Below are 14,501 nucleotides of genomic sequence, written 5' to 3'. Positions count from 1 at the left end.
ATATTTATGTTTATATCTTTGTGTATCAATCCAGATATTCTGTTCATATTCAACCTAGAATCTTATCTGCAGTCTCTGTTTAAATTCATCATTCATTCTCTCTCTCTCTCTCTCTCTCTCTCTATATATATATATATATATATATATATATATATATAACCACATCAAATTGGTGGTATCCGGATATGTTTGGAAAATGGGTACCATTCACCCACACAGCCAAACACATCTAGACAACACTAACCAGAACGAGAATATCAGACTCATCGTCCCAAACACACCCCAACAGAATTCGCCTTCGCCACTCCACAGAGCCAAGCTCACACGCTCTCTGTCTCTCCCTCTCTCTCTCTCTTCCTTGTGCAAGCAAAGATGCTCTCGCTCTCCACAATTCCCAAGGCCACCACCACGCTTGGCAACTCGCTGAGTTCACTCCCAGCATCAGCATCGGCAACGAACTCCACCAGGTCTCCCTCCTCTTTTTTGCTCTAATCATGTACGCTTCTGCTCTCATTTCATCTTCCTTCTCTTTTTCTTTTCGATTATCAAATTCCATGCTCTTACAATTCATGGTTTTGTTATTCCGAGTTTGAATCCGAGTCCACATAAATGTCTTATTGCAGAAATTTCAGAGTCAATAATATGTCGTCCGATTCGCTTCCTCAAAACCGCATCGTTGTGCGTTCCTCTGCATTCCTCTCTCTCGCTCTCTCATATATGTATGTATGTGTGTGTGTGTGTAGCTTACAAATGGAGGTACGTATGATGTGGGCAGGTGGGGTGTGGAGGGGCGGCGCTGGATTACTTGGCGGCAGTGGCGGCGTATCCGAATCCCGACGACAAGATCAGAACCACCAGCTTGAAGGTTCTCTTTCTTTCTTATTTCTCCAAATTAGAGAGAATCTGAAATAGAGGATGACGTGGTCAATTGCCTATCTTACGCCGCGTTTGGTTTGATATCTTAAACTGCGATTCTCTTTGAGATTTTTCATTTTGATATCTTTGAAGCTTGACTTTAGTGGCTTGCTTGTACCCAGCTGGGCAGACCAGTACGGCCCTTCAATAAAGACATGACTTCGGGTGACTCCTAAAAATAAAGACAATAAGCCTAACAACTATCGCCCGTCTCTGTCACATTCAATTTCCTTCAACTACCGATAAGCAATAAGCCTCTCCATTAGTCAAATCATTAAAATGGACGGAATCTCAATCACTTGCCATGCATCGTATTTATGGGTCGATAATTGTTGAACAATATTTTAAGAATTCATTTTATTTTTAATCATTTCTATATTAAATGTGTGAATTTATCATTGAATTTGTGTGAGGTCAACATGAGTTCATAAATCTAATTGTTAATATATTGAATTTGTAGGATGAGATGGAAAAAATATTGAAAAAATATTGACATCAATCATTCCTCTAAAACATATTAAGATGCCATGAGATACGTATGTATCTCACCAATATTAAAAACATTGGTTTGAATCGAATTTAATTATACGAGTTATGTAGCTCATAGCTCAATTTTTAGGTACCCAGCATTCTCAATGTTAGGTACTATGATAAATTTCAGTCCTCAGAATCTTGAACACTAAGCAATTTCGATTAGTCACAGCATTGGTTATCCAATTTAGGAATGCCCATCTATTTTTTATATCCGTTGTTTTTATTGAGTATCAGACCTACCAAATATAGCTGGTACGGTAGCATTGAAGATGTTATAATTGTGTTTTGGTGCATTGCTTTGTTAGGTTCAAGGTGGTGGAAATGCCGGGAATGCATTAACCTGTGTAGCTCGTTTGGGCTTAAATCCAAGGCTAATTTCCAAGGTTTCAACTTTATCCAACTTAATTCTTTTTATCATTTATTTTTTTTAACATGTTTGTCATTATGAAATCACTAGGTTGCAGATGACGCTCAAGGCAGGGGCATATTGAACGAGCTAGAAGCTGACGGTGTGGATACTTCTTTTTTAGTGGTAAGCTTCAGATGATAAACCTATTCGCATATGAGCTTATGTAATTATGATAACATATGTTCAACTGGTGATTGAAGAACTATGCTATATAATTTTTGCTTTTTAATGATTTTAGTATTGATTGCTCTTTATTAGAAGCTTGCTGCGTATATTTCTTAAAGCTGTGATGTGAATACCATTTTTCTTGTCTCTTGGTATCACAATAATGGTTTATGTGCATCTGTTTTCATTGCACTGATGTAATTAGCTTTTGGATAATGTGCTAGTAGTAAATTTATGGATTAACATCATTTTGTTATATCAAGACTTAAAGTAAGTTCTCTAGTGTTGTTGGCATGTCTACATGATGTAAAGAGTTTATGTAGGCTAAAACAGAAATATAGAGAACGCAGTTAATTGCACAAGGTTTAGAAATCAATAAACAGTGAAAACTAGCTGCCAGCATTGAAATGTATGTTGTCCATAGAATTGCAAAACTATTGTTTATAAGATGGATACGAAAGCGATAGTAATCAAGGAAAGTAACAAGACATGAATGAGTTCATGAGAAGTTCGATGCTTAGCAATATCCAAGAGCTGCTTTACTGTTAGAAGACTTAAGGGTGGGGACATTCCAAAGAGGCCATCTAGAAAGTTATCCCTGCTCTACTAATGTAGAGTATTTGGAGAGATAGAAATCCGCACCTTTGTGAGGATCGCGAGTCTAATGTGCCACGATTAAAATCCTCCTTTTGAGATCTCTCTTAGATTGGGCTGTAACTTATGTTCCTAATTTTTCTTCCACTAATCTTGTAGATGTTAACTTTTTAAATTTTTCGACTCCAATAGGGTGGTTGCTTCTATTGTATATTCTTTGTGTACGAGAGCTTTGCTTCTTCTAATAATAAATCAATATTCATCAAAAAAAGAAGTTCAATGTAGCAGTGACCGGGACAGCACACATTTTTCTCTAAAATTTAGTCGAAGAAAGGTTAGTTAAACTGAAACTCAGTCATACTCTGTCATGAGATACTAAAATAGGTAAGTCCAACCCATAAAAATATAGCTGAAACCTGCATACTTGAGTCCACATAACACAAAAGACCTTAAATGAACCCTTCCCAGACCAAATGAAAAATTTCATGTAGCGTGGACATGTGGGGAAAGTTTTTGCATATTTGAAGTCAAACTACCTGTAATTGTCTTAAGTTTGAACAAACAAATTATCAAATACGCTTCAATGCAAATTTCGATGCTGAAATGGTCAAGAATAAGCATTAAAGGAGTTAAGTGAAAACTTACATCACTAGAGCTACATTAGTTGCCACCCACATGCTTATCTGATCCTACGCACTTGGCTTCCACTCCTAAAATTTCTTCTAGATGTAGTCACTCTGGTTGAATATTTTACAAATTTATCCCTGTTTTGTCATTGCAAGTATTCGAGGTTGTATCTTATTGGTATACAGTGCAATATATTGTACAAGTAAATTCAATAAGGGAAAAAAATAAGGCAGACAATTTATGCCCATTTTACTCCATTATTTTCCAATAGTGTTGATTCTGTATCTATATCACTGTTTTATAGATTTGTCTATTAACTGAATTTAGCTATGACTAGTAACACCAAACTGCTCTGTGATCTTGCATAATTACTTGATCTTTTTTTGACTCGATCTGTCTTATTTCCAGGTTTCTGAGGGGGGTAATTCACCGTTTACCTATGTCATTGTTGACAACCAAACGTGAGGGCCTTTGCCTTTGCCTTTATTTTCTCTCTCTCTCTCTCTCTCTCAGCCCTGAGTGAGCTCACTTTGTTGACAATATAAAAAGGCGGGCTTGTTTCAAGTGCAAAAATTATATGTTGTTGGAGACTATATATTTTGGGGGAAAATATTTTAATAACCTTTTGTCTAAGGTTCAAGGATTTCCCTGATGCAAATTTCTTGTCTACGACATGATCCTTGGGGGTTTATTGTTATCCATAAGTGCTTTAATCTGATATAACGTAAATGGATTATATCGATTTTGCTAATATTTGAGACAAAGTTTACCTATAGTTTAGAAAATAAAGGATTTGGCAATGCCATCTGGACCAATTTCTTTGGAGAGATTAGTTAAAAAAAAAAAAAAAAGGGTTATGCTTCTACTAGTTTTGAGGTATGTCCACTTTACCTCTTCTCTGTCTCCTGCCTTTTGTCCCATTCAGTGGATTCTCCATTAGGGAAGAATTGACCTGCCAGAGACCTTATTGTGTTGGTATGTTTTTACTTTTTATTAGTAGGTTTCTTTATAGCTCCCAGTTACCTCATATAAGCTGATTTTATCAGGTATAGTCTCTTAAGTCTTTATATTACAACACGACATGACTCTTTTTGATCTTTGCACAACTTTAGAGGTACCCAACGCATTGAGTTTTGGTAACGCCTAGAATGTCCCGAGATTGTTTTTACTGGACAAGCACTTTCCATTGGCAACTTTTGACAACAACGTGCATTTGTTATGCTTGCAAAATCTAACTGGTTTGCATTTACTGAGGCTCTTCTGGAATTTTAGCCAGTTGATTAATCTTGAGCGATATTTTCAGGAAAACTCGCACTTGTATTCACACCCCAGGGTATCCTCCCATGATACTGGATGACCTTTCCCGAGCAAGTTTATTATCTGCAATAGATGGTGCAAGAATTGTCTATCTGGATGGAAGATTGCCCGAAACTGCTTTAATTATTGCACAAGAGGTCATTTTCATTTGTTTTCCTTCTAGTTTCTTTGATACTTCACTCCTAATATTCAGGTTAATATTGATTCTGCTGTTTGAGGTAGATGGAATTAAGAAACCTTGTCCTTGTGTTACAAAGTGAAACAACAAACTAAGAATTTTTTTTCTTTGATCGTGGCACAGTTGTGAACTAAATGTTGATAGTGTGTCCTTTTGTTTTTTTCCCAATTTGGCCATATGGATCCACAGATTTCCATGTCTTCTTCTTCTTCTAGAAAATGCAAGGCAAGGTTCTGACAATATTGTACCTGATACTTTCTTACTGTGTAAGATATTTTACCTTGTGCATACGTAGTTTCTTATTTCTAAAAGGCTAAGGTCAGAAGTTGGATTATTCACACCTTTATTTGTGGAATGTAACCTGAACTTTCTGTTAATGATCATTTTTCCTTCGGAGGAAGAGTGCCAGCTCATCATAAGAATAGGTTAAATCAAGATATCTGCAAAAAGGTGTTGTGTTATATATTATTAGAAGAATATAAAGCTTGTTTAGGGCCATTGGTGGGGAATGTAATTTCACATGGCTCTATAGAGATGATATATATTATAAGTGCAACCCAAAGACATTTCTTACTCTGTTGTTGTTGTTCTTTCTCTTTCTCTCTCTCTCTTTCAAAACGCTTAGCATCATATAAGTATTAGAAGTGCACTTTTTGGTAATTGCGCATTCTCTTCTTGCTTTCCATCTTGAAGAAATAATAAGAAAAGTTAATATTAACTAATGGGGAAGTAATCAGTATTTGGATTCTTTCAGAACAGGCAGTTCGCAAGAGTATACCTATTTTAATTGATGCAGAAAGGATAAGGGAAGGGTTGGACGATCTCCTGAAATTAGCTGATTATGCCATATGCTCTGCAAAATTTCCAAAGGCAAGTTGACTATTCTTCATGAATAACTATAAATGAGAGGCACTTATGGCTGATGAGTCTTCTCAGCAGCCAATTCTTTGGTATGCACAGATGCTGACTTATGCTAGCATTGCATCTTCAGATGATTAGCTGTTTTCTCAAATTAAGATATCTACTCGATTTTGAGGCCACCAATATTTTCTGGAATTTCTGATACCATGTGTATCTTTTTATATCATCTATCCATCTCCGAGCAAATATTTTGTGTTGAAGTTTATTGTTAATGTGATTATTATGATTTGATTATATTTGATCACTCTCAAAAAATATTTTCAGTCCTCATTTCAGTTTGACTTTGTAAGATACGTTGGCCCATAAGGTTAAACTGTTTATTTTAATGGACACAATATATCTACACATTACTGCTATTGTATCCTTGCTAATTTCTATGGGAAAACATTGACTTCTTGTGTGATAGGCATGGACAGGGGCACCATCTATTCCAAATGCTCTTGTTTCCATTTTTTTGAGATTGCCAAATATCAAATTTGTGATTGTGACCTTGGGTGAAGAAGGCTGCATAATGCTTGAGAGAAGTGTAAATGGTGGTGAGTAAACACCCATTTTTCATTGTCAAGGATGAAAATGATATGCAAGCATAGAGTCAGATACTGTCTTGAAATCCCAAAGTTCTCTTTGGTTTGATTTGCTCTAATATATAAGCTTTTCATTGTAACACTTTTTTTTGGCAGAGGATTACCAGACAGAAGAAATTGATGTAGACGTCTTATTGGAATCATTAAAGCAGCAAAAGGATGAAAGTGTACCCAGCCCAACATGTATTTCATCGGTAATATAATTTATAATATAACCTCAAAACTGTGTCTCTCTAGTTTAATGGGGATGATTATTTTCTACTTTTATGGTTTAGCTTTAGTCTGTTGTAAGAGACAGGTGCAGTTGTGTGGCATAAACTTCAACAATTAACTTCTGTCAAATTGTTGAAAACCTGACCTAGGACACGGAAGCCTTCCCTTGACTCAGAAATGCTTGTGTGTGTTGTTGTTGAGCAAGGCCTTGCTTGTTGTCCACCATGCCAAAAGTAAACTCTATCAAAGCATCATAGCTGTTAATTTTAGCATGTTGAAGCCAAAGCACCATGCTGTGCTATGAATTGACTTGAAGGAACTACCTGCATTTATGGTTGTAATGTAAAGAATAGATTAGGTAATGTTAGAGAGAAATTAAAGGGAAACCCGCCTTGGCACTGAGGATGTTCTGCACATATAAGCCCTGTACTTGATTAATCTGATTTTTACATGGAGGACATTGAAGGTGACAGTTGGTGCAAGAATTATGTAAAACAAGCCATATTTTCTGCACCAAAACATAGTTGATGAAACTGCCCATGTCATAGGATGCCTGTTTCTATGACATGCTTATTAAAGATGATGCACCTTTCATAAATAGAGACAGAGATATTAACTCTTATTATTCAAAGTCATTAAAATCTGAAATTGGCTATTACCTAATGTTTGTCCTGCTAGAGCAAGGCCCTGGGAGGGGAGAAAAGTGAAACTATGTCTTGTGACCCTTTGTTAGACCTATATAATATACCAAATAATTTCTCGTATGCTGAAGATTTAAGGTTGGTGTTTTAAGGAACTGAATGTATAATTATATGTGATATTCTTATTTAATCACCCCCAAAAAAATCTGACACTGTAGAAAAATACTTGATCGTTAGTCAGATAGAAATCCAGCAGAGTAGAATTAAGAGATAAGTGACTACATTAGATAAAGATTTGCTGTTGCATCATTTTGCATTCTATTGCACAGTCGGTGACAAGATTGAGAGCAAACGGGATTGGGACAGTATGTGGGAGGTTATTTTGGGGAACAGCTGAGAAGATACCACCTTCAGAACTAATCGATACAACTGGTGCTGGGGATGCATTTATTGGAGGTGTTGTTTATGGTATGCAACCATTCAACCTATTTATTTTTAGTCTGTAGCTGTCTCTGTATGCATATGTTGCCTGCCAATTCTGTTGCTTTAAAATAATCATTTGCCACAGATCATTTCTCCCTGAAGGTAATATCATTTTACATTCAATATCAAGTGACCAGCAGTTCACCTTTGCCTTGTTAATTTTTCTATTTTTTTTAATATTAAACAATTTATGACCTTGTATTTGCAATAAACCATACTAGCAATTGCTTCAGATAGAAGGTGACGACACTTTGATCTGGTTCAGTCATGCGAGGCTAAGAGCAGGACCCCAGTGGATAATTATGTTTATAACTGCAGAATCAATTTACCTATGAATGGGTTCATTCCTCTATAGATCTGTTTATCCTCCATAGATTATAACTTTGGCTGCAGTCTTTTTGTATACTATTGATTGATGGAAACATTGATGACATTCGTAATTCTTTGATTTCCTTGTAGCTATATGTGCTGAGATGCCACCAGAAACAATGTTGCCATTTGCAGCTCAAGTGGTAAGTACACTTATTTCCAAGAGTCAAATTAACTGAAATGTAAATCTTGTTGCGATGGGATTAGGATAGGTAAGTGCAAGAAAAATCGTTTTTGAATTATGTGGTGGCTGAGTGCAGGCAGCAGCTAACTGTAGAGCTTTGGGAGCTCGAACTGGTCTTCCACACCGCACCGATCCGCGCCTGGCATCTTTTTTACGTCAGAGTTCTCAAATGATAACCACATCTTCGGCAAGTAAATGAGAAGCATGGGACTCAGCATGCAGGATGGGCTCTTGCATCCCAGTTAGGTTTTTTTTTTTTTCTTCTCATTATGACATCGCCATAGTCACTTGTACAGAATCACTTTTATAAAGCAGTGACAACGAGCCAATTTTAATTAAACAGCAGCAGATGTGGTTGCCTTCTATGCCTATGCCTGTGGTGATGGGCATAGAAGGCATCCAAACTCCACCTGTTCAAGTAGCTAGGCAGCTCGAGCAGGTAAGAGCCTAAATTGGGACCTGAATGCTCTACCACATGAGGCTGACCACTATGAACTAGGATCTTATCTAGGGGTTAAAATCCAGTCCAGGTTCCGGTTGTTGGCCAAAACCGGCAACCGGAACCGGGGTACCTTATTATTAATTTTGAAAAACCGGTACCGGGTACCCGGTTATGAAATAACCAGCTGGTTCGGGTTAGTACTCGGTTATCCGGACTGGGTAACTAGTTTTAAAATTTTTTGGCATTTTTAGCTTATTTTAGGTCTTGGGCCTAATGTTTGGGCTTAATTTAACTATTTTTGGCCCATTTTTTAAAAAACAGTTAGACTTTTTGTCCCAATAAGTTGGCTTTGTTGTGATTGTTCTAAAAAAAAAAACCTAAGAAATCACTGCTTTTGCCTTTTTGGGCTTGAAAAATTAAAATCTAATGTTTAAAAATGCCCCAAAAATTCAATGTTTAAAAATGCTCTATATATATATATATATATATAAATTATTATATATATATATACCCGGTTGTTATATATAGAAATTTCAAAACTAGTAACCGGACCGGAGTACCCTGTTATCGGTTTTATCCAATTGGTTTTAAAATCAATTTCCCGGTAACTGGTTGGTACCCAACCATACCCCTTTTTTTTAACACCCTGATTCTTATGAGCTGATTCCTTATTATATGAGGGCAAATTTGTCCAAACAAAAAGTAAAATTACAATTTGCCCTCATTTTATAAAGAATAATGCACCCCATTCCCATCCAATCCCATTTATGGTATTTTAAGTACTGGAGTATATAAAATCCCATCTATTAAGCATAATTTGCTTCTTGAGCAGGCACAAAGTTTCCTTACATAATAACAGCAAGCTGACCTAACACACAAGAGGAAGGCACCAGACCACAAAACAAAAGGCCTTCCACTATCATCACACGTCTATCTATCCCTAATAATCCTAAACAATAAACTCATCCCACTCCAACAGGCTACAACAAGCTATCAGCATTTGTTGGCAGCCTCCTGAAGAAATTCAATGCTGGAGAAGGCATCTTGCTCCTAAACCTTGGCGGCCTCAGCACATAGAGCCCCCACAAAGCCACAACAACCCGAATCGGCACCACGTAGAATCCAACAGCAGCAATCAAGCAAAAGAACACAAATAAGAATGTGGCCCTTGGATCTCGCCAACTTAGCAATTGCTGGAAACGTTCACCTTGTGTTGCCAAATCGCCAACCACAGTTTGAATCCTCCCCGCCACACTTCTCAGCCGATCGTACCTCATTCGAATAACCTCTGCGCTTCGAGTTGTCGGGAAAGAATCAAATTCCTCGTCCAATTCATCAGGATAAACACTCTCAGCATGAGAAAGCCTGGTATCCATGTGGGGCGGATGACGGGGTCGGGACCTGTATCGCCAAAGTCCCAAAAAGGCCATGTAAAGCAATATTGTAGGAATGATGAGCTCCGGAAACATGACAAGCACTAGAAAGAACACCACAAACAAGGTGGAGTAAACAGGCTTGTGCCAATTGCGCATTAACTCCACCCAACGGACCATGGCAACAAGGCCAGACACAACATTCATAAGGCGGAAAAAGTTGGCCTTGCTCCTCCTCATGCTCCACATATGAGAGTCATGATCAAGCATATATTCCACCACCTCTCGGCCCAACGGCGGCTCTGCGCGGCTAAGCCGGGATGCCGCCACATTCATAGCCCGGTACCTCAAGCTCTCCAATTGACTCACACCCAACGGCTGCACATAATGCATCTTCGGCAGCAATGGCATTGTGTACATGTGCAGCATATTCGCCATGTTCGAGCACGAAAACCGGACCGCCAAATGAAGCTCCCCCATCTTCTTGACACCAGAAGAGTGCAGCATCAGAAGCGGGTACGAATGAGTATAAACTCGATCCGATTCAAGCGTCGACAATCGAATCCGGACTTTCCCGATCCGGGTGTCGCGAGCTCCTCCTCCGCCGTTGTTGCTTGTGTTCTTGTCGACCCGGGAATTATCAAACACCCCAATTGCTATCACCGTGCAAGGATCAAACACTTCCCAAGTGTACTGCTCGTTCCATTTGGGCGACAAGTTATCAACCACCGTCCGTGTCCGCACCCATTTCTGCCCATACTTGGCAACACAATAGGCATCCGTGGACCCTCCTTTGCCTTCCTTGATTTTCATAGGCATAAGCCCCGTTGCACCCAAAATTCCCATTTCAAGCACACCAATGTGGGGCTTCCAAAGCTGCTTGGCCGTAGGCCTAACATCGCTGCTATACATTGTTGCCTCATCAAGCACGTGGTAACCCCCATCAAGAGAAACACGGAGATGAATCCTCGAACCAAATCCTCGAACCATCTTCGACTCCCCTGCATTCCCGAAATGATTGTCGAGGTTAAACCACCGGGAAGTCACCGGCTTCTCGTCGTTTCGCTTTTCGATCGCCGTCACTGGAAGAATAATTCTCCCAACAACCTCCTCCCTCCCAGGCGCGACGCGGTCCTCAATAGAAAGCAACAGGTAATCCTCAAACGGCTCTGCCACCACAAACACCATTTCCTCGTTCCAGAAAGGATTCGACAAGCTCCGGGTCGCGCTGGCAGCAGCAATCCTAGTCTTCAGAATCTGGTTTCCCACCTGGGCTTTGGCTGAAAGCTCCGGAAACCTCATCATCGCCGACCCTTTTTCCCCAAGAACAATGTCTTGCGCTTCAATGGCGGATACCCTCAAGTACCAGAGCTTTGGGGAGAGATAAACCTTCGATTTGATCGTGCATAGGCCGTCGAAATGCACGTTAGCCGCCTTGGAATGCCAGGCTTCCGCGAACGCCTCGTCCGCCTGAGTCCCGAACCATATCGAAACCATTACTTCCGCCTTTGCCTTCTCGCCTTTCTTGTCGTCCATTCTATACCACTGCGGAGCCAACTGACTATCCGGCGGAAGCCGCCGCGGAACCTCGTTTAAATCGAACCAAACACGGCCTAAGAAATCGTCTCTGTTGCTCTCCTTCACTATAATCTCCACCATTGACGACTGAATAGAATCCTTTGAGAAAGCAAAGACTTGGTCCCATTCCAGGTTACTCAAGCTCACCCTCTTCGTTATTCCTCTGTAGTTTCCGAGCTTCACTTCAGCCACCAGCTCAGCATTACCAAATAGCGATGAAACCTCTCGGGCTTTCACAACTTTAACGTACAAGTACTGCACTTGCTCGACAAGGTCATAGGTAGAGCTGGTCTTGTCTTTCTGCAAAGACTCGCCCCCGAGTTGCGGCCGAGTCTCTTTGAGCGAGAACTCGCTCGACCTGTTTGAGTACATAGTCACCTCGCCGCTTCCGCCGCCGGCGACGCGGACGCCGACTCCGGAGACGGCCGGAAGAGCGGGGCTAGGCCCTGTAGTGACCACAACGGGATTGATCTCACCTGTGTTTGGCTCGAAAGGCTTTGAATGGTTCTGCGCTTGCTGTGTTTGCTTGTTTGCTTGAACCAGTTGGTGCTGCGCCATCGCAGCCATGGTTGAGCTTGGCCCTTGCAACTTCTTCGTCTTCTTGGAAAACCCAGAAGAAGAAGAAGAAACTTTAACCTCGTCTTGCAAATCTTTAACCTCTTCTTTCACAGAAAGATAAAGCTTCAAGCTTATTTCACCTCTGATATGCGAAAAAAGGCTTCTCTTATCGAGGGTGTAGAGTTGGACAACCTCCTCTCCTTCTTTGGCAATGCTGGAACCGGAGACTCTGACTTTCCCGAGAAAGTTCCTGCTGTTGCTCGACCTCCTCTCGTTGAAGACGTTGATCTCCACCGTTCTGTACGGAAGATCGGCGACGTCTTTGACGTGGAAGACAAGCTTTTCATTCCAAATGGGGTTGAGGTCTTTGTATCTGACTTGAGTCCGGAGCCTCTGGTTCTCGAACTCAACTTCTACAAACGGTGAAGATGAACCTTCGCCATCTTTGGGCATGAGGTTGTGCGCTGCTACCACCCCTACCACGAGCTTTTCTTTGCTGCCATTCATGGCTGATTGGTGACAACTATCGCACAGAGACAGAGAGGTAGAAGATGGAAGAGAGAGAGAGAGAGACAGAGAGGACAGAGTGTGAGGCTCAAGGAGGGAAAGCTCAAAAGGCAGTGAAGCAGAAAGAGCGTGCTGCAGAGTTATTCCATAGAGAAAGTTACGTGAGAGAGAAAGCGCGTTGGTAGAGGGGAACAGTAAAAAATCTATGTTCCTCACGCGCCAGTAAACATGGGGGCGAAAGAAATCTCTGGACAGAGTGGATATGGTGGGACCCCACACAACATTCTTAACGTTAACCTACAATGTTTAAAAGCCAGAAGAAGAAGAAGAAGGGTCAACGGGCTTAATTTCGGGTCGGGTAGAAAACACGTATCCAATTACCATCGTACCAAGTACAATTATGGTACTTTTAGATACAGGGGTTAGGATTGTTGTACCACTATTCATTTCTCACCATCCATTTAATCATTACCATAGTATTTCATCAATTATAAAATGGTCTAAAGAAATTTTAAATATTCGTCTTCCTCCTGCTTTTATATAATCAGGCTAACGTGGCAATGTCTGCACTTGAACAAGTATTTAGAGTAATGTTTAATATTTTTCTTAAATTTTTTTTTTAACACATAACAAGTAAGGCCTCTAATTTTACAATGAGTGCGTTTTGATTGGCTAACATGTAGTCACTTAAAAAAATTTAAAAAAATATTAGGGATATTATCTCTTTTGCTAACAGAGGTTTACTAAACTGATGTGTATTCCATTCCTTGGTATTTATTATATTTTTCTTAATTAATTAATTTTTTTTTCAATACATGAGCTACACATCAATTTAGTAAGACTCTGTTAATAAAATGGAAAGTGGTAGGGAGCCAAACAAATAAACCCAAAAAAATTTTCAAACCAACGTGACAGATCATGAGTAGCAGACAAGGGAGAGATAATTACATTTTTTTTAATTTAAAAACCTTTGCCACGTTATTTTAAAATTTTTTCTGAGTTTAATTGTTTAGCTCCCTAACACTTATCTAGTAAAATAGTTAATACTCTTAATATTTCTTAAAAAAAAAAAAATGGCTCAAACTTCAAATATAGTCTCATCCTCTAATAAAAATCTATAAACCATGAAGATTACGTAAGGGTTTAGGATAATTAAAATTCCCATGTTCTTTGTGGTTTAAGGTTGTTCCAATTTTTTTTTATTGATATATAGTAAACCTACGAAGCCCACCAATTAGAATTTAGAACAAGCTGCTCAGAACAAGCGGACCCACAATCGTCTCTCTAGATCCAATTTCAGGGGATCCTCCTCCGAAAAGTGGTCCCCACTCTGCATCTCGATTCTCAATGAACTCCAACACGACAAAATAATATCTGGTACTGTCGTAGAGCGCGTGGGTTACAAGCGCTGTTGAATCCAGATAGATATATTAGGTAAATAGGTCAGAATAAGAGCGTGCCAGAATCTTCAGAGAATCCGATAGTTCGTAGAGAGGGGCATAACCTCGAAATCCGAGGTTTTGGAGGGAATTCCTTTTTTGTTTTTTAGATTTTTTTTTGTCGTCGCAGCTTCGAGGCGCGTGTTTCACGGTACCCGTAACCGTGTAACTGTTAGCAGCATGGCTGTCACGAGGGACCCACATCCTCTTCCCCCCCCCAACCACACTGTAACGTTAAATAACCTGTCAAATTTTGAGGGTGGGCCCCACCAGATTTCTTGTTTTTGGGCCCTTTCACATTATTTCACACGCGTGGATAATACTTTCACATTATTTCACACGCGTGGATAATACTTTCTTTTTCTTTTTTCTTTTTTTAATAGTTTAAATGAGGGAATGTGTACGTAGTTGAATAAGTTCTTAAATTACATTTATTATTCTTCTTAAATTACATTTAAAACGTATAATTA

General features: G+C 39.5%; 2 protein-coding genes across 3 annotated transcripts; one reads left to right on the top strand and one right to left on the bottom strand.

The window, feature by feature from the left end:
- Positions 1-194: 194 nt before the first annotated feature.
- Positions 195-8,845, top strand: LOC132166639 (pfkB-like carbohydrate kinase family protein). 2 transcript variants are annotated; one of them, XM_059577486.2, is made up of 13 exons: positions 195-467; positions 624-678; positions 776-865; positions 1,755-1,832; positions 1,907-1,981; positions 3,653-3,705; positions 4,548-4,698; positions 5,499-5,609; positions 6,067-6,196; positions 6,341-6,438; positions 7,428-7,566; positions 8,041-8,093; positions 8,211-8,845. In XM_059577486.2, exons 1-13 carry the CDS (start codon positions 373-375, stop codon positions 8,331-8,333), a joined length of 1,251 nt encoding a protein of 416 aa, XP_059433469.2. In that variant the 5' UTR covers positions 195-372; the 3' UTR covers positions 8,334-8,845. The 2 variants fall into 2 exon arrangements, with proteins under 2 accessions (XP_059433469.2, XP_059433471.2); XM_059577488.2 differs by having other exon boundaries at positions 413-496; positions 8,211-8,844.
- A 500-nt stretch (positions 8,846-9,345) lies between these two features.
- Positions 9,346-12,688, bottom strand: LOC132165558 (C2 calcium/lipid-binding plant phosphoribosyltransferase family protein). Its single transcript, XM_059576180.2, has one exon. The coding sequence runs from the start codon at positions 12,590-12,592 to the stop codon at positions 9,557-9,559; it is 3,036 nt and encodes a 1,011-aa protein (XP_059432163.2). The 5' UTR covers positions 12,593-12,688; the 3' UTR covers positions 9,346-9,556.
- Positions 12,689-14,501: the final 1,813 nt, after the last annotated feature.

This window comes from Corylus avellana, chromosome 11, assembly GCF_965113065.1.
Source record: "Corylus avellana chromosome 11, dhCorAvel1.hap1.2, whole genome shotgun sequence".
NCBI classification, from domain to species: domain Eukaryota; kingdom Viridiplantae; phylum Streptophyta; class Magnoliopsida; order Fagales; family Betulaceae; genus Corylus; species Corylus avellana.
This window is presented reverse-complemented; position numbering and strand designations above follow the sequence as displayed.